Here is a 20,963-nt window from a genome sequence, read left to right as displayed (position 1 = left end):
TTGGTGATACTGCAGAGAGATTCAAGAGCGTCTTCGGAGTTACAATGTCAAACTTAACTGCTATGAGTGTTTTATTTTGAAGTTAAAATCATGATGAGGGAACCTGGTTGAATTCCAGTCCTATAGTAATAGGTGCAAGAGTTTAAATTGTTATGAAATTACTTTAATCTTTGACATTGTTTTCCATTTCTAAAGTGCTAATGTACAGTGACGTACAACAACAATAAGATTTTACAGGCAAAATCAGCGGCGATTAGTACCCTGGAGAGGTACAAACAACACTGCATTGCTCACTTCCACTCTCAAGGCATCCATACATGCGGCTAGCACACATGTACGCACACACATTCATACACATTTCCCCTGCCCAACCCCATATTTATACTTTCTTTCTATATACATACGTGTTTGGCTGTTCCACAGCACTTCCTTGACAGCTAAATAATTGGATGTGCACTTCCCTGGGTTTATGTGGCACCTTCCCTGCATTCTGTTCTTGTTTCAGTAGTCTCTCTGGCAATCGACTGGGAATATGGTTAGCCCCTGCACTTTGCCACTCTTGTGACATAAATCTGCCTGTTCCTCACTGGCTTCCTTCTAGTGCTATACTGAGAAACTGTGCAAAGATCTGTTTCTTCACCTGGGCTAAACGTCAAACAGGTTAGTGTACAAAGAGAACAGACTGTTTAGAATCTGTTCGTTCCAGCATCATGTTTGCTCTACAGTCGGTTTTGCCATTCAGTGTGTCACGGATGGCCTCACGGTCCCCATTGCTGGAAGCCTGGCTGCTGGCAGGAACATGTCCATTGCGCTCTGTTAAGAGATTGAAGGTAAAGAACTGGCATGGGTCCTTTTGTCTGTTGCCTTCCTGTAAGGGCTTCAGGAACGAGCTGGAGTTTTTCCATTCCTGGAATGTGCACATCTCCATATGTGGGTGAGTGATTTTGCTCAGGTAGCCGGGGCTGGGAGATGCTGAAGATAATGTCCTCTGACTGCCACTTAGGAAGCTCCCACTGTCTTCCAGAGAGTCCTTCCTAGGGTGTTCAAAGGAGCACCGATTCCAGTTTCTGTAGCTGTAGGCCCACCACCCCAACTGCTTTCGACGGTGGCACTGGCATTTTAGGATCTGTATAAAAGCCCTCTTGAACTCTTTGCTTGAGCAAGGGTAGATGATTGGATTCAAGCAGCTATTAAAGTAGCCAAGCCAAAAAATCACCTTGAAGATTGTTTCAGGTGGCTTCAGAGCCGAAAACAGAGATCCTGTCCAGAAGAAACAAGCAGAGACAATATCTGAGATAATTAGTTTTCCTGCCTTTAGGAAGGGTAAATGCCCCATCAGATCACTGTTAGCATCTGTTTATTAAAGTTTCTTAATGCATGTTGCTTTCATTTTTGGTCTTTTGGAAATAAAATGTTATTTTTGCTATTCTTAAAGCTAATAAGAAAATGCTTTCCACCATCTGAAAGCTAAAGGGGCATATAATTAATGTAGAATTAAAAACTAAAAAGCATTTTTGTTATGTACACATATGTTGCACTAACATCTATTGATCCCAATGAAAGATCAAACCTCCATTGTCCAAGCTGTTGCACAATGCACACATGCAATAAAGTTATGCCTTCTTCAGAGAGCTTTCGAATGTCATTTTTGAAGAAAAAGATCTAACTGTTCGCAGGCTTCTTGGAAGGAGTGTATTCAGACATACCTTATAACTTCTAATACATTCTCTGACAGCTCCTAAACATCACCCCATTTATCTAAATTATTATGATAGTACAAACCTCTTGAAACCTGAAGTTAGTTGTGGTACTTCCCATATCCCCGGCATTCACAAAAATGGTGTAACCCAGACAAAGCTGTTATTTTATGAATACTTCCTCTTCCGTTCACAACCAAATAATTTCCCTAAAGAGGCTGCCCAAATGAAAAACTCATACTGGGAAATCCATTTCATGTACTTTTAGCTTTAAAAACATGCAACTGATGAGCTAAATTTAGCAAATAGGGCTTCATAAAAGAATGTATGACATTTTTTAAGCAAAACAGGCATTCAACAGTTATCCAGTTGGGAAAACACCTTTATGTCTTGCTAAAGTAATCAAAGAGCAGGAATTCAGGAGAGAATTGTTATTTCAAGAACTGGAGTTAGATTTGGAGAATTTTTCAAATGGAAGGTGACACTCAAGCCTGAATGTCACATCTCTGAGAAGACCAGCCTTCTACACTGGAGTGGTTTCAGATTCCCTGGGCTGTGAAAGCAGCTGAGTCAGTTGTGTCTGTCAGGATGCCTTAGCGGGGAGGGATGTGATTCTAGGCTTATTTCCCATGTCATAGCAATGTAGAGGCCATGGCTTGGGCCTCAAAACTATGCAAAAGCATTTCCTAGCTTCTTGGGTAAATAGCTCTTATGTGTCACAGCAGATACTGCGGTTTAGCTAGATGACAACGCTGGCCTGGTGCTGACTATAGGGGTCTGAGTCTCCTTAGCTCACAAGAAAGCCAAAGGGAGGTAAGTATGTGTCATTCCTCACACATCCACTGCCCTCCTCAGTGTGTCAGCTGGTGCCTGGGCTGGCTCAGAAGAGAAAATAAGATACTGAGATGGCATCAGCTATCTCGAGACTCTTCCTCCCCCTCACTTGGGCAATAGGAGTCAGGAAAGATCCTGTGAATCCAGAACAATAGAATTTTTCCCTGGCAGTGTTTTGGGATGGTGCCAGCTAGCACTAGCCAAGATGAGGAAGATTCTCCAAAACCTCCCACATGCACAGTTGCAAACCTTTTCAGGATTCATTTTGTGAATAATAATTGCTAATATTTTCCCTTCAGTTTAGGGAAAAGAGAAGCTTTGTGACTTTACAAAACAAGTACAAAGCATGATTGTGTACAACAAGGAACTTTTTGGAGCTCATACTGATAAATTTCTTAAATTGTTTTCTGGAACACCTTTAGAATAGCAATTATTTTTAGCTCTTGAAACCCAGTAAACCTCGTGAAGTGGCTAAAGAGCTCCCATTTTTTCTTATGTGTGAATGTTGAATGAGCAGTGGTGAGTTTTTCCAGATCAGTTGATTTGCCTTTCTTTGCTACTGTAACAACTGAAAATCTACAGGACATTCCTCTACCAGATTTAAATGTTTTTAGGCAGGTTAAATACAGACAGAATAAATGGTATGGTATAGTTTTCAATAAAAAAAAAAAAAAAATATTAAGGAAGTTTACTGACAAATTTTGTGAAATTCCCTAAGGACAAATAAAATGAGCTAAACTATAGAGAAGAAAACTGGGAAGCAATGCAGATAAATGAGTTGTGCTCGTATAATCTATATTGCACATGAACCAAATATAATTACGTACAGTAAAGACTAAGAGACCAAGTAGGAAAAAAGATAAAAAGCTGAGTGATGAAAAATGGCTGATCTTTGTAAACTGCTTTAAGTAATATGTGTTACTTAAGAAAAAAAGGTAAGGAGCTTATGCCTATCTTTCATGATAATCTATTTTTCAAATGCCATTAGAAAAAAATGACAGCAGGCCATTTTCAGCAGCTGCAGCAAGCATTTTCAAAGCTCTTTTATATTAAAGGGCAGCCACACAAAAGAGCAGAGAATTTCCTCATAGTGACCCTGACTGACAGAGGTACCTTGTGTTCAGGCCTGAACACTGTTCTAGAAAAATGTCTGAGCCCCAATCAATCACTTAAAAGCTATCATGACCCTAGCTGAATCACAAACAGAAATTCTGGAAATAGATCAGTTTGGAAAGCTACGTAGTAGAGTGATTTAAAAATAAAGATAAGCATTTAGCTACAATAGTAGAAAAGTTTTGAAACTACAAGATTCAGGAATAAGGGTCAAAGAGTTAATGAAAACACTGATCATTAAACACTACTTCATTCTCCACTTTTTCCTGGTTCTGCAAACAACATAATGCAAGTGTTGCTTGACTCTTAAATTATACACAAACTAGTAGATTAAATTTTCACAAGAAAGTGAGGAAGTATGCTTTTTCTGAACAAGGATATTAATTTGATAAATAAGACATTGATTTATAGACTGGTATGTTAATTGCTTTTATTTCAGACTGGTGTATTAAAACTGGATAGAATTCTTAACTCCTCTTCTCTTCCTAAGAGATCTCTCTCTCCCTCTCTCTCTCTCTCTGCAACTGCTCTGAAGGGAGGTGGATTTCATCTATGAATTTTGGCTATGGTATAATGTCTATGGTATAAACTTCGTAGTTTTTTTCAAAAATCAGGTGGTAGATGATTATTCCAAGAAGGCCCTAGCAACAAGAGAGGTCACTGCAGTCCCAGTGAGAGTAAGTTCATATACAGGAGCTAGACTCATTTTTTCTCAGATAGCACTTTTCATCTGTCAGTCAGCCTGGTTTCGTGCTATCCTTCTGACTTTACCAGTGGGCAGTCTGAGCTGGGGGAACGTAAAAGCAATCAGCTGAAGGTCATGTGCTAAGTAATCTTCACCAGTAAGAAAGTTTTTGTTTTACCAGGACTAGAACTCACAGTGGGTAGTACAGCACATTCAAGTAGTGTGTTTGGTGGCTTCTGCTACCTGCACCACCACCCAAGAAAAAGCAGAATTCAAGAATATTTCCTGAGATTAATGGAAACTGGTTGATGCATGTGATAAGATACATTGCTGGCCCTGCAGAGGCTGTATGCAATGACCACATGATCATAGCAAAACTCCACCTGTGAAGGGATCCATAGCTAATGAAGGGATCCTTCACTGCCGAAAGCTACAGATGCTCTGAAATGTAGTAGTTTTGTAATACAGCTTTCATCATGATGAAGGAAAAAGGACTGAGGAGAAACATAACAATTTGTCTGCACAAACATACTTTTCAAGTTACCTGCAAAGAAGGAGGAAATTAAATTCTTTTCCATGTCCACAGTGGCAAATATATGAATCACAGTGATTTGATTTGCAGCAAGATGAACTGAGGTTATGGATTGGGAAACAATTTCTGCCTTCCAAGACAGGAAAATTCTGGAATGTACTGCCTAAGAAGGGTGTGAAAATCCAACCATGGAGGCTCTTAAAAACAGAGTAGACACACATCTACTGATTTATGTATAGCTACCCAAACCCCAGCCTTTGGATTGGAGGATACCCTGAATGACATCTTCACATCCCTCCTAGGCCTTCTTTCTCTTATTATTTCTCCAGAATATAAATGTGTTCATTGGGAAAACTTTATGGCTTAAGTTTTGGCAGCCCAGCAGAGTTTTACATTTGCAGTACTGGAATCCCACTGGCACTGTAGTCTTAGATTCCCTTGGTAAATATATCCATTATTTAGGTTGAGGATTAACTGTTAGAAAAATGGAATGTCCAAGACAGATACTTATTTGGGCACTTGCCCTCTTCAGGGCTTTGGAAAGTCTCTGAGTTTTTCTGTTCAGTCCCTCCTCCCTGGGTGGAATCCCAGCCTGAGTTTTCTACAAAGCTGTTCTTTATTATCCAGAAGGTGGTTTACATGCATGTTGCTATACATGCCATGTACTTCTAAATATAGTTTAATTTGGTGACTATTATGCAAAGCTCCACTGCCTTTCACCATATAAAGATATGAAAAATATTTTCATTAGCTTGTATATTTTTAACATTACCCTTTTCCCTACCTTGTTCTCGGAATTAACAACAATACCTTTTATTTAGCTGCACACATGCTTTGTCTCATAATTAACCTGTCAGGAGCAAACAACTGCGGACTATTTTGGTACCTTGATAAAATGATAAAGCTAAGCCTACTAGACACACTCTCCAAACATCAGACTAATATTTCCTCCTCTGATCTCCAACTGCTTTCCCATTGCAGTCTGAGAAACAGAGTAAATATTTCCCTGTACTGATTTAGATTGCTTTTCAAAATGGCTGGAAAATTTTGCATATGATCATCTCAGTGATTTATTTGTGATGGGGGTAGCCAGAGTGACTTCCCTACTCAAACTGATTGCTCTGCTGATGCTTCATGTTTAACAGCTTCACTCTAAGGGTATGTATATTTTCTATTCTCTTTTATTTTTCTGCACTAAACCCTGTGACTTACTAAACATAGCACCACAATCTTACCTCTGATTGCACCTTCGACACCAATGAAGTTTTTGCAAAGCCTGTGTCCAGCACAACTCGAGAACAGGAAATATTTCAGAAACTCAATCAACTTGATCAGTTTTGATTGGTTTTTGACCATGCTCACCAGACTTGAGAGAGCTATTCAGTTTGGAAATACACTGAGCAACAACAAATATCATAAAAAGGAATTAAGAAGTATTTTATTTAGTAAAAGCTCATTTCATTTAGGGTCTGTCTGGTTCTTTATAGTGAATGCTTTATTACACAGAAAGGAAGTAAAGCACCCTCAATGAAATTAGGGAACATTGTGGGAAACAATTTGCCATATTAATTGTCTTCACATATTCTGCAGAATATCTGGCCAGATCATCACTGAGACAAATTGAGAGTCCACTGGAGCCAGCGGGAGTCTTTGAAAGCCTTTGTAAAGGCTCGTAAGCACTTCAGTGGACTTTGGAAGAGTCCTTAAAATAGCAGGGTGAGCAGCAGGAAAATCTTCTGGACTGGCTTAATCCTAATACTCTTAATTAAGGAAAACCCTTCACTGAAGGAGGTTTTGATGTAGTGCTCTGCAGAGGGAGACATGCACGCACGCGTACGCACACACACACACTTCTCTCATATTCTTTCCTGCTCTGTTATTTTTCTTCCATCTAAATATCTGCTCCTTTGCTACCTCTCACAACTGACTGCTGTATTCATAGAGAAAGGACAATGGGAAGGTTAAGACCTTCTATTTAAGGATCCTTAATGTAATAGTTGGCGAGCTGCTTGACAAAAGTGTAATACACAGGACGTGTTTGAGTTTCTGCTTCCACTTTGTGGAAGAAGGAACTTAGTGTCAAAATTAGACCTGCCAATGCAACCAACCAACCAGACAAAACCCCCCAAACTACTTCCGGGAAAAATGAGAAAACTTGCTACTCCAGTTGTGTGTATATGCAAGGTGATCAGATACTATAGTGATTAGCTGGAGTTTAAATCTGAAAAATAACATGTAAGATAATGTTTATGAGCTAAAACTTTTGAAACTGCCTTTGGTATCTCCATGCCATTCTGCTCTGTGTGCTGCTTCCAGCCATGCAGAAGAATTAAGCAACTATGTGTAAGTGACCAACAGTTGTTTGTGACGACAGCCACTTGTGAAATATCACTGGACTCCAGTGTGTGGTTGTATTTCCTCCCTTCATCCTTCATGCAAGGAATATATATATATTTATACGTGATGGGACTGAAAGCTGAGAACTTAATAGAATTACAGAATTATTGCAGTGGGAAGGGATGTTATGGGGTCTCTTGTCCAGCCCCCTGCTCAAAGCAGGGTTAACACTGCATTAGGTCCCCTGAAGCCTTCCCTTCTCCAGGCTGAAGAAGCCCCGCTCCTTCACCTTTTCCTCACACTATGTGCTCCAGCCTCATAATCGTTTTGGTTGCCTCCACTGGACTCACTCGAGTTTATTGTTGTCTTCCCCTACATGGATGCATTACCGCAGACATGGTCTAATGAGTGTTGAGTAAAAAGGGCATAATCACTTCGCTCAGTCTGCTGGCTCTGTTCCTGTTATACAGGCCAAGATGCTGTAGTTGTATCTGATAGGGGCGTTTGAATAGTTTTACATCCTATGTTAATGTTTGTGTGAGTCATCTTCATGGGAGAGGGTGTTCTCTGTGTGTATATTTTCAAGAATGTATTTGTACCCAGTGGGAGGAAAACTTTTAAACTATTAATGATTTTTTTAATCTAAAATTAACCACATTCTCCTTTACTGTCTGCCTTCTTGTTAATATCTCTGCTTTTTCATGTTCTATCCAGGCATGTTCACTTTCCAGTTACTTATTTCCTTTCTTCCTCTTAATTTTTAAATATTTATTTTACTTTCCTTATGTCTTATTTAGTTTTTAACTCCAGCTACTAATCTCTTTTCTAATCACTTTATGTTGCGATAATTGACTTTCTATTAATTAAACATCCATTTTTAATAAGTTGTGTATTTGATATCAATTAAGTATCTAAATTACTCATAGAATCATCAGTTCTGTTCAGAATCAAGTATTTGATACTTAGATGAGATAATAGTTGGGCAGGAGTACTGTGAATTTCCTGGATTTAAGGAGAAAAAGTCTCTATGGATGAGTTTTGAGTTACCAGGTGCTATGTTTTGCCCGTTACAAAAAATCCCATTTCAAAATCTTCTAAATCCAGTTTTGCTTAGATGAGAGCCAACCTAGGGTGAGTGTGTGTTCCTGTTTACTGGAGCAAATACAACATTTGTTTTTATTGAAACAAAATGGTCTGGAGTTGTTTAAGTACTTCATTGTGTGTCAGTTGATATTCCAGTACTAGCAAACCAGCTACAATTAAATACGTTGTGAAACAAGAATGGGGTAGAAGGAGAGCTGCACTGCACAGGTTTTTTGTCATTTTCTTAAGATTAAAGAAAAGCCATAAAAATTGTCTGTATTCATAACAAGTAGAAAATGAAGTGTTTTAAAACTTGAAACACAGAGTGGGGCTATTCTGGAGAGAAAACCACCTTCTTGTTTGAACACCATTAAACAGAAATAGTTAGAGAACTGGTAATAAGTATTTGGAAATTTTGTTACAGAGTCTGGTCAAATTTAAATAGTTAAGGTAACCTTGGAAGGCAACATATCCTCCTTCATTCAGAGGAGGGAATTATTCCATTTTGGTGCAGATTGGAGTCATTCTGACTGGAGTTAAATCTGAACTTTTCAACATTTCACACAAGAGAAAATGCCAATGTTTTAAAAATCACTCTAGTGATGAGAAGCATTGCAAAATACAAAAATATAATAAATGAGTTCTGAAACATGAAAACCAGGAAGCTTCAACAATATCAAACCCTGTCTCTCAATCTGTTCTCAAGAAGACAACTTTTGCAACAACGAGTATAGTTTTGCAAGAAACTTGTTTTATGATGGAACTCAGCCTTCCTATGAAAAGTGACTTGATCAAATTTGTAATGTGATCAGCGAGAGACTTTCCCAGGGCGAGGCAGTAGATGGCTGCTGATGGCCTGGCTGGGAACCTCCGCTTCTCCCCTGCAGTTCACGCTGTGATTCCTGCTGCAGCCGCAACTGCTGGTAGCTGCTAATGACTGAGTTATGACCATTTCTTAATGAACAGGGAAAGCTCAAATGCTACATGTGTATAGCTAGTAAAATTCTCCCTGTAAAAGTAATAAGCTGCGTCTGACCAGAGTTGTTATGAGTATGCGTTTAGAGAATGCAGAAAGGATATGTTTGTCTTTTATTTAAGCTTTCTGCGGTCCTTTTTACCACATGCTTAGCCAAGTGAGCATGCCAAGGTTTTAAAGCTAATTGGATTTCTAAAGCTCCTGATTTCTTTCCTTCCAGCATTCAGTGTTTGTTTACATTCCCCTGGACTTATTTAATATAGGAAAAAAACCCACAGTTTACAAACAGTAGAGGATGAAATAGAGAGTATGGTTATAAAATTAAGAGTTGATCAAGCTGGGAGGGACTGAAGGCCTTCTGGAGAAGAGGGTTAGGATAACAGTGAAAAAAGATCTTGAGAAATAGGAAGAGCATCCAAAATCAACAGAGTAAAATTCAATAAAGAAAATGAAAGGAAAGATGGTTAAATTATAACTACTACAAACAAGTAATGATGGCTAGCATTTGGTTATGTTTTTTGATCATGTTGGTGTCCCTGCGGGATGCCTTGGGCTGCATATCCCAGTGGTGCCCGAGCTGCCAGGCTGGGCGACACCATAGGAATCATGGTAACCCCACGGTCACCAACATGGTGTGGAGCTACAGTCCCGTGTTTGTGGGTAACTTGTGTGTATGTTAGGGGAGAGCACTTGGCTGTTGAGGAAGGAGAAATATCAAATAAGGAATAACTGAGTAGACAATGATATTGCTGAAGATAATGTGGTAGAAACAGAAATACAAATATGATGCTGTTGCAAGTACAGAAGTTCTCATTCTTCATTGTATTAATAGGTACGTCACGTATATGTCCAAGGATCTAGGCCAGCTATTAAGAAAAGTGTCCTGCTTGTGAGGAATTTGTCCTAGAACTGACTACCTATAGCAGTTGCAGGATTCTCTTTTCTGGAGCCTTCTGGCCCTACCATGAGCAAACACTTGTGAGGGGTGATGAAGGTATCATTCAACTAGTCCTCAGCCCTTGAGTCTTTAATTTCCCTATTTTCCAGTTGAGTCAAGGAAGTAACACAGAGAAATCTCCCCTAACTGTTCTGACAGGGTAAAGGTGGTTTATACTCATTCCTCCATCCCGTTCAAACAGGGACATAAATGTCTGCAAACCAGTACATCATTGGTGTTAACTAAACTCAGTAACCCCTAGCAATCTAAGGCCTGATCCTGTGCAGAGAAGTTCTTAAGCAGGCGAATGAAAGTTGCGGACATACACAAATGCAGAATCTGACCAGAAAGAGTACATCCCCCTACGGATACGTTCATGAGCAAGAGCAAAGCCTAAGGAAAACATTTTCCTTGCTGTCTCATAGGCTGAGAAAGGTTACTGTTTCTCTTTTCTCATCCTAACTAAAACTCACAAGTTCTTATCATCCACACTATCTATCTCTGATAAAGGGTGCCTTATATTTCAGATGGACAGATCACTTCTATGAGACTTGCATGAACTTCATTCACAATGGCTCAAATTTGAGAGGCTTTTAAAGGCTCCAAAAATAGAGACTTATCTAGAATGTCCAAAGTCCAAAGCCAGGACTTTACCTCCCTTGAAGCTTTGCTGGTGGAAGTTGTAGTACAGATAGGGATCAGATCTTTTTACTAAAACCCAGAGCTGCTACACCTTCTTATATTGCAAGCAATTGCAAAGCAGAGTAGCTATATTTGCATTTTTAAAGGGACAGTGCCTACATATTTAACCACAGAGCTAGTAACATTGGCACTCCTGGCATGGTAAGATTGTCTCTGATAGGCAGAAATTAAGCAATAATCTATCATTTCCAGAGATCCTGCTCTGGTCTGCAGTCTGTGACTGTCCTTCCTACAGGATCATACAAAAGATGGTGTTGATGCTTAAAGCATTGAGAGTTGAAAGTTACTTTTAAAAACTGACGGTACAACAGACCATTTGGAAGTTGGTATTTAGAGGAGCAATAGAAAAGACAAATAGGAGCCTTATTTGCCCAGCCCAGAAAGAAAAAGAAAGAGGAAATCTGTAGTTTAAAAAAAGAACAATTAAAAAAGAAAAGCAACAGGATTAAAGTTTTTCACACCTCATCCATAGTTGTCATATTAGCAAAAATTCTGAGAACATATTAAATAACAAAATACAGAGATACAAGATACAGAAAATACATGAGATATGGAAAAATTCCATCAAGCACTTACATTTTTGACACAAACCCTCTATATCCTTGTGTATACTAGTCTACCACCTCTCAGTCCAGAATAGCTATGATGACTTACACCCTGGAAAGAATTCACTTGAGTTTAAATTGTGTTGCCCTTACAAAAATATGATAAAATCAAGTTCAAGTTTAGTAAGAATCTTGTTCAGTACTCTAAAACTAACAGTAGATAGGGACAGAAACATGATATTATTGTTATTATTTTGTCCAAAACAGTTACAGACTTTTGCATCTTGCTAACTAGAAAGAATATGGGCCAAGCTCATGCTTGTTTTGCAAAGGATTAGCTGATTAAGGGAGCCTAGAAAAGCTAATCTGAGTCTGCTGACATTTCATTTATTATACTTAAATACCTTCAATTACTGGGCATGCTTTGGTGTCTTTTTCTCCCCTTCTCGCTTCTGACTTATAACTGAGGCAATCTGTCTCGGACATTGTTGGTAAATAATAGGACTCTAGCATGGAATTAAATAACACAGTTACAAAGATATTGTATCAACTTCCATTATATTTTTTCTCTTTTGTTACTTAGGGACTGATGGTTATTGCTTTTCAATTTCTAGGTATCACTTGAAAGCCCATCAGAATAGCTCAAAATCTTGCAGTGGGCTATGCAGGAGGACTTTAGTGAAGGTACTAAAAAACTCATCACTTTTTGATCATGTCTGTATTTCACATATAGGTACACTAACGAACACACAGCTGAGATCCTGAGGTATGACCTCGAGGCTTTAGGACCATATGCACTTGCATAACTTTACTCAGTGCTTTCATCATGACCAACCTGAGCAATAGCACGTGTGTTTGCAAATGCCTTTGGCATAGGGACCTTGTGTCCACTGCCTTGCTGGATGCTGGATGCTGAAAGCAGTGTTTCCTCTGAAATTAGCACTTCTCTCCTGTCTTTGATTTCAATAGTTTTGAGATTTCCTACTGCTACCCAGTGGCTCAGTCCTGATTTTTTTTTTCTTGGAGCTTTCTGATCACCTGAGATAGGAGTTGCTGCCATCCCTGAGGCTTTAAGATCCCTTTGTTCCTCTGACCTGCAAATCAAAAGTCTACATAGGAAGTACCCCAGAATTTGTGCCGTTTCATCTGCTTTGATAACAACTTTGATAACAACTTTGTTCTAAATAATAGAAGTCTGTAAGTAACTGATAATTGGCATCCTTTGCAAACCAAAAGGCTTAAGGGAGGCTATTTTAGTAGTAAAATGAATCACCTTGAAATAATCTAGTTCTCCATGTGTGACAAAACAGGCTGTACTGGTCAAGAAGTGCCCTTGCGATGTTTATTTTTACAGGAATTGGCTAGAAAATAGGAGGAGCAGGTTCCTGCTATCACCTGTGCGATTGAACATTGTACCAAAGATTGACCTGCAAGTGGACAGAGGGTCAGATTGCCACATATGTCATGGGTTTGTCCAAATTCTGTATAACTATTAACTTGAGGGCATCAAATCTAGAGAGCTGGGCTAGTTAGAGAGGGGAAGAGTGGCCAAGACCAAAATGAGGTGAAAGACAAACCAGGCCTAAAGCCTTGCAGAAAGCAGAACCCAGGAGCATTGACAGCACTGGACCTAATGCCTTGAAGTGTTTCCCATGGGAAACTAAGTGGCCTAATTTGGTATTCTTGGTGCAGAGATGCAGAGGTTGGCCTGATGTAACATAAATCTACATACTGTACTTGGATAACATTTTATTTTAAGAAGAATTTTGTATTGGCTGACCTGTAGTATGCAGAATATTTTTATGTTCTTTTTTTATTATTTTATAGAGAGGTTTCAAAGCTTAATATAAAAGGATAGTCAAAACAGTTGTATCTTCATTATGAGGCTCTTGGGACCTTATCCCACTGCCAGTTAAGTTACAAGAATTTTTTTCTAACTGCAGTGGATAAGATCACAGGTTTTGTGGGAGCAGGGGGAGTTGACTCTGAACTGGGAAGTGAATAATGCTCTGCTGATCTCCACTGGAGTTAAGCGATAGGCTGGGGAGGTTAATAAGCTTTGGTTAATGTACTAGAGGTGGTGAGTTTTCCCTTTCGGGGGGCATGTGTGTATATGTCTGGGAGAAGACTGGCATGCCCACTCTGATATCTTAATTAACAGGAATGATACTAAGCTTTTACCTAGTAGCCAGGGGGAAATATATCATCCTTCATTTTAGATCCATTTTTTTAATAAAGGTATTGTCATAAAATGGGATATTCCTTTGTTTAAAGGAGGGAGTTTTAATGTGTTACCTTATTTCTGCAGGGCTCTAGTCTTCAGATAAAAATTGTCTATTTTACTCAGCATTATTCAGCAATGCATATTTAATATAGACCTGATGCTTAAGAAAGGATTTGCATGAGGGGGAAGAAAAGAAACATTTAAAGAAGCAAGATGTTTACTCTTCAAAGCTGAGTCAGTGAATTTATGGCACAAGAAGTCGTCTCAAAGACACATATGTCTTCATTTTATTTTTTATGCTGTACCACAAAGAATTTTGAGTGGCAAGACAACTGTTTACAAAACCATGGAGCATTTATGAGTGTGCTCAACAAGGTTATTCTATAGATCTGTTGCTATCTGGAAAGAATACCTGGTAGCTACTGGAATAGAAGCAAATTTCTCACATGATTCTCTTTGATACCAGTTTTGTGCATCATCAGGAGCTTAACACTAAGGCAGCATGGTTCAGTCCTACAAAAAAAGATTGTGGGTCATACTTTGTGCTGATCGTTTTGTGATGCTCAGTACATCATAGTGTCAGTGCTGTACTTCCTCTCCGTAGCTGTATACAGAGCTCTGTCAGAGAGCTTTCCTTCCAAAGCCTTTTGATTCTTGCTTGAAAAACACTCTTTAAGTGTTAAAATTATTTCTTTTCCTTTGTCGTGGAGTATTTAGTCAAACAATATCCCTGCTTTCAGCACCGCATCAGTTCCCAGCATATATCTACCACCTGATGTAATAATCCTTTGTCTGGGATATCAAAATGGGTAGCTGCAGAATATATTGAAATGCCAGAGTGGAAGAATTATAATTTTGTCCAGGAAAGTAGTAGAAGAGCTGAGAACACTTTTAACATGAAGGGAACTCCTCTACATATAAGCAGATTTGTTAAGACATGGTTTTGCGGTATTGCAGAAATAACGCTTACTGACTTGTCAGATGTTTTGTGGTTGGATCCTCAGAAATCGAGAGCTGCTCTGATAATGCCGTTCTGCAGAGTTGTGGCATTACTGAGTGAAACGGGGAGCAAAAAAAATAGCAACGATGCAGATGTAAGGGTATGATTTCGGTTAATGCTGCAAATATAAGGTGTGAAAAATACAGGCTAAGGAAGAAGTCTGTCCTTCCAGTATAGTGAAGGTAAGCATCTAGTCTGGACTCAGCAGCAGAAAAGGTATTGTAGTTTGCAGTCCTGCACTGATGAGCGAGTGGGTTGTGATTAAAGCAGCCCAGGGCACCTACGGAGAGTTTTGTAAATCGTCAGTACCTTTTGGATTCTATGGTTTGCCTGTCACTGAAATTTATCTCATATCATTGTGTGCTTTTTGTAAGGGTTCTTAATAGCATTTCATTCAATTTTGTGACTTCAAGACACAAAGCAAAATATTTCTGGTATGGAGAATGCAGCACACAGTAAGGTCCTTAAGAAGTCTTTCTCCACTGCTCTACCCTCTCCTCCAGTTAGGAATGGCTCCATTATGCATGTCAGGAAAAGGTCTTTTCCCCACCTGTTTTAGTGAGCAATGCTTTAGTCATGCCTAACATCATCAATTAACTTTGCGCCGATACACAGAAATGAAAAGTACAGGGTTCTGAAGTGTGCTGAATAAATTAAAAAAAGAGATCAGGGACAAGGAACAAAACCAGCCCTATTCCTAGTCAGCAAAACAAAGGGGAAGTACCTACTATTTAAATGCATTTGGATACTATATTGGATACTATGTATACCCTTTTTTTCCCCTTTTCTTAGACTAAGGGCTGTCAGTTAAGAGCTGGGCTTCTAGAAAGGGTTTCTAGACAGAGGACGGGAGAGCCAGCAGTCTATATTGCAGTGCCAAGATGCTGATTTTTTTCACTCTTCTAACTGACACAATTGCAACTCTTTCTGAACCTCAGCTCTGTGGGGTACCAAGTGCTCACAGTGCTCATGTGAGCATGTTGGTGGTTACAGGCACTCAATCTGTGTCAGGTCAGAGCCCACAGCAGTGGGTTTAGCCCTTCAGCCCACCCAGCACCTCTGCCAGCACACTGTGCTGTGGTGGAGGCTCTCAGCCTGTCTCCTCACTGATGCCTTGGACACAATTTATATGATCGTGTCACACCGTATTGTGACAAGCAATAAATTCTCCACTCAGGTGTCTTAAGGAACAACGCATCAAACCTCCCAGGAAAGACCAGGAGTTTTGAAATAACTTCTCAAAGGGAAAACTGACACTCTTTCAAGAAACTTTATTTTTTCTCACATTGCTTTGCCCTCTGACTGTAATGTTTTTAATGGACTGGTCTGCAACTGTGTTTGTTGAACAGCATCAGTAACTATACTGGCTTCTGCTGGCTATGGATATGCTCTGCTGCATTCACATTTGCTGCTTTTCTCCAAAGTTCCTTCAATACTTCAAAATCAAGGAGGGAATCTACTTTATCAGGGGTTCATGACCTACTAGGTACATATCTAGTACTACTACTGGTACCATATGGTGAAAATATATTTCTATCCACAGATATGTATTTTTGCAATAATTGGAAACTTTCTGTATGTTATAAACTTCAAGAGCTAGCGCAAGGACTTAAACTTCAGTAGCCAAAAAGAACTTTGCTCATAATTTTCCTTCTGTTTGGAATTTTTCACATCCTTAACATTAGCTTTATGCAGATCTTGAATCATAAAGATTTTTAAGTTTATGACACAATAAGCTAGAGATTATAAAGTTGCCCTGCAATAGCTTAAGTAGTTGTCTTGCAGTCAAGATTCTAGTCTAAATGATACTACACATTCACTGAAATTGTGATTTTATAACACTTCACCAGGACCATGTTGCTGAACTCAGTTTAGTTTTCTACCTCTAAAAATATTCGCTTACCACTCAATTAGAAGTGTTTTGGTAAGGTAACTAAATAAACCCAAATACAGAACACTAATAAAGGCTTTTTCTCCCTTTTCTTTTTCTACCTCTTTCCATATTTAGGCTGTGAGATTGTCTGTGTCTCAGACAAATGAATTTTGGACAGATATTTTTTAGAGCTTAGGAATTCAATGTCTTGAGATATTCCACTTCAGAGGTAGTGCTAGTATTAAAGACAATACAAGCACATTTCACAAGGACTTGGCAACACAGAGCAATGCGTTAAGGCTACATCAAATGCTTTAATAATATTTTAAAGTTGAAAGTGAACAAGTAGCTGCCAAAAGCTCACACGGCAACCTCCTGAAATGCCTGAACTAAGACCTGTTGAAATCAACAAGAACCTTTCTGTGGGGATCAGTGGGCTTTGTGTGTTTGCTTTTGGGATATGATCAGTGACATTTGAACTGAGAACTAGAACTTCTTCAGCTTCCCAAAGCTCAGGGGATTTTTGCATCTCATCATTAGATCAGGTTCGTTTCCATTTAAGACACCTAATAATGCCAGAAGACCTACTGTATTGTAGTGCCAACATCAGACAGTAAACTAAAACAAGAACATTTCAGTGCTGAAGATCTTTTTGTGTTCTTATCTAGGATTTTTGTTAAAGCATCCTATAAAAAATGTTTCTGAAACCTAATTCAATTCAAACAAAGACCATAAAGGGGGATTTAATATATAAACTCTGAAGATATTGTCCCCTGATTTGATATCTGCCCCATCACTGAGAAGGACAACCAGAAGAGCAGACTTTCTGCAGGCTGCACACTTTACAAAGTTGCAGCATGACTCTTTGAAAAAGCCAACATCAGAAATCAATTACTTTCACTTCCCTTCCTTCCATCTGTTCACTGCAGTTCTCAAAATGGTATCTACTTATCATTCATCTGATTTTTTCTAAGATATTTTTGTAGTAAACAACTAACCCTCTTCCTCCCCCTCCCCTCGCGATCCCTTGATTGCCAACTTACCTAGTGGCAGAACAATGAAGAAAGGTAGCCAGCACAAGATAAACATGCCAACCACAATTCCCAATGTCTTGGCTGCCTTCTTTTCTCTAGAGAATTTAAAAAGTTTGAAAGCTAAAGAGTTCCTGGGATTGTGACCCTTGGATTTGGCGCTGTTTAATGTGTCTTCATGAATGTTCCTGTAATGAATCCGTAAAGTCAGCTCCTTGGAGTTGGACATTTCTTTCATAACCCCAGCTTCCAGGTTTTTAGTAGTCCTTTTTGCCACAATGTAGACCCGACAGTACATCACGAGGATAACGATTAAAGGAATGTAAAATGACCCCAAGGAAGAAAACAAAGCATAGAATGGTTCTTCAGTGATACGGCACTCTTTATCATCCTTGGGTGCTGGTTCTTTCCAGCCCAAAAGAGGCCCAATAGAAATCACCATGGAAAGGACCCAGACACCTAGGAGAGCTAAAATTGCCCTTCTTCTTGTTACCAAAGTTGGATACTGGAGAGAATAACGTACCCCTATATATCTATCTATAGAAATTGCACATAGACTTAAAATAGAAGCTGTACAGCATAGCACATCAACTGCTGCCCAGATATCACAAAATATCCTCCCCAAAACCCAGTAGCCAAGGATTTCCAGTGTAGCAGAGAATGGAAGGACGGTAAAACTCAGCAACAAATCTGCTATTGCGAGGTTAATTATGAAATAGTTTGTAGGGATTCTTAAATGTCTATTGCAAGCAACAGAGAGAATTACCAAGATGTTGCCTATAATAGCAAAGAGTATAAAGGCACCTAGGATAAGCCCCACGATTATCGCCCTACTGATATCCAAGGCAGGTGAATCCAGATTGCTTGCTGTCTCGTTGGAGCTGTTTGCAGAAAGATTGCCATTATATACTGCAGACACTTTCAAATATCCAGGTATTGATGAGTTGGATTTATCGCCAGGGTAGGTATTCATCTTAAAAATCATCCTCCATAGCAAGTTATGATTGGATCCCTCGCACAACACGCAGATGGTTCGAGTTCAGCTGGAAGTTATCTCTCTACCCAAGAAGTTGCTGCAAAGCCCCGGCCGGTTTTAGATTGAGAACTCATCTCCCCAGCAAGCTGTCAGCTATAAGCACGTAAAACATGCACAGCGTGAAGTCCTCTGAAGCCTGTCAGAAATAATAGGCTGTTCAAACTTGCTTAATTTCTCATACGAACTCGTTTAAACAGAAATTAGCAGGCAGGAGTCTTGGCTGGAGCTCGAAAGTAGCTGTTTGAATCATGACGTCCCTGAAATAAAAGACAGGGTTACTGTTTTCCCTTGTGCGTTTGTGGTTCTGTTGGAAGGATGCCCCTGTCTAGCTGCTGTGCCATGCGGCTCCAAGAAGGGTTTGTCAGCATTCGGGCAGCTCTGCAAGAGCTGGCTGCCGCTGCTCCCGCTGCATGTGCGGTGACATCACGGCGGCCGGCCCCGTCGCAGCGCTAGAGGGCAATGCCGTTCAAGGTAAAACTTCCCCATCAGCGTCTGAAAGCTAAACAAATGGAATGTATCAATCTTAATTAAAGCATTTGCCACATAAATCTGGCTTGGAAACCTTTAAAAAACCAGTTTCATTATCTGAGAAAAATATACTCAGTGGGATGTGGTGAAATTTCAGTACAAAATGATCTAGCACCCTTTGTCTTTTGCTCACCAAGGAAATGTATTTGAGTTTATTTTGTAATCGAAGTGAATCACATGCCATTTTAGAGAACTAATCGGCTCCCACCTTCTAAGGACAAATAGGTAGGTTCCAAAAATCCCTAGTTTATTCATAGATTCAGTATTTAATGATGGTATAAACACACACATGGAGTAGTTTCTTTCTAATTGTAAACTTTCTGTTAATAATTAAAAAGTAACAGGTGATCAAAATCAAAATCTCTATTAAGATCTTTATGTTTGTTCTATACTCCTGTGTACCAGGCACATCTGTGGCTTCATCATTCTGTGATTCTATGATTCGTCTCCTCTTTTCTACCTAGATAACTTTTCTAAGGATAGGTGCATTGTGAATCCCAGCCTTGAACAGAGCTGAGCACCCTTACCCACAGCTAAAGTGAAGGCAGTGAAAAGTATTTAGTAGTCTTTTCAAGGTACTCTCTATGCTTAAGTATATTCCTATATCTTTGCTAAGGGCTGTGAGATCACTGAGACTCTTGTTAACTCATTGTAGCTCTGGGAAGACCTACAGTATCCTATAAAGGAAATAATAAATAACAAGTGATTTATTTTTTAGATAATAGCCTTTAATGTAGAAAACGGGTGTTTCTTGGTTTCTTCATTTTGTGTAGCTTTGGGTCACCAGGTGGGGAGAAATCTCAGATCTTTCTAACTTGGTGCCATTAAAAACAAAAAGTGAAAGGTTGGCTGAACATATAACTGCTAAAATACTGTTTTCAACTTTCTGGCATCAGATTATGTCCTACAGCTGTTGTCTGCAGTACTCTGTGTTACTGTATATTGATTTTCCTGTTACAAAATGTACTGTGTTTAAAATAAAATGTTCATTTTTAATAAGGCAGCTATGGCTGAAAGTTGCAGCTAAGTGCTGGTTTTAAGGACAAACCATGTAAACAAAAGCTCTGGTTGAATTTTATTTGAGGAGTGTATGGCAGATGTTTGTATAGCCCTTCCCAACAGCAGGGACTATAGCAAAGCACTATCGTTCAAAAACCTTTCTTTGAAACATTTACAAGAATGACATGATAACATGTCATGGAGTCACTGAAGGGAAGAGGAACAAACACTCAATTTATGAGCTTAGCCTCAGCTTTTCTGCTTCTGCTCTCTCCAAGGCAGAGCTTTCATTGCTAATAAAAGCAGTTAGCAGCCTTTGATTTTGGACACATATCCTTCACACTTACATTCTTGCTGGACTCCACATAAGCACTCTCAGTTTTGTTTGTGATTTCTGATTTTGTTTCTCTGCCTTGCTCGTTTAAACAGTGAATTCCTGAGGCTAGGGGCTCTCTCCTGTTGTGAAGGTGCAGCCACAGCTGTCAGGAGGTGAGATTACAGCTGGGCACAGCCAGGGCAGCTGACTTGTACAGCTCTCAGTGGAGTTGTGGTAGAGCAGAGGGCAGCAGCAGTAGCTGCTTGCCTGGGTGTCCTGGAGGGATTGCATAGCTTACAGTGAAGCCTGCATCTTCCCACTCTTGACACTTGAGCTAAATTAATTGAAGCTAGTTTGATTAGATCATTAGGTCCAGACATAACTATGTTAGCATGTAAGAAAATATGATCACTGCATAAATATAGAGAGGTTGGATAACAAAAGATCAATGAGGGAGTGAACTGGTCTACTTCAGTTTTTTAGCTGGCAACATGTGGGACATGGCCAGCCTGCAA

At 39.4% G+C, this 20,963-nt stretch overlaps 1 protein-coding gene across 1 annotated transcript; it reads right to left on the bottom strand.

Moving 5' to 3' along the window:
• Positions 1-661: 661 nt before the first annotated feature.
• ADRA1B (adrenoceptor alpha 1B) lies at positions 662-18,729 on the bottom strand. Its single transcript, XM_068409280.1, has 2 exons — positions 17,582-18,729; positions 662-1,260 (listed from the first exon to the last, which is right to left on the bottom strand). Exons 1-2 carry the CDS (start codon positions 18,552-18,554, stop codon positions 662-664), a joined length of 1,572 nt encoding a protein of 523 aa, XP_068265381.1. The 5' UTR covers positions 18,555-18,729.
• Between the last annotated feature and the right edge of the window lie 2,234 nt (positions 18,730-20,963).

Source organism: Nyctibius grandis, chromosome 10 (genome assembly GCF_013368605.1).
Source record: "Nyctibius grandis isolate bNycGra1 chromosome 10, bNycGra1.pri, whole genome shotgun sequence".
Taxonomy (NCBI): Eukaryota; Metazoa; Chordata; class Aves; order Nyctibiiformes; family Nyctibiidae; genus Nyctibius; species Nyctibius grandis.
Note: the sequence above shows the minus strand (reverse complement) of the source record. Positions and strands in the feature narration are given on the sequence as shown.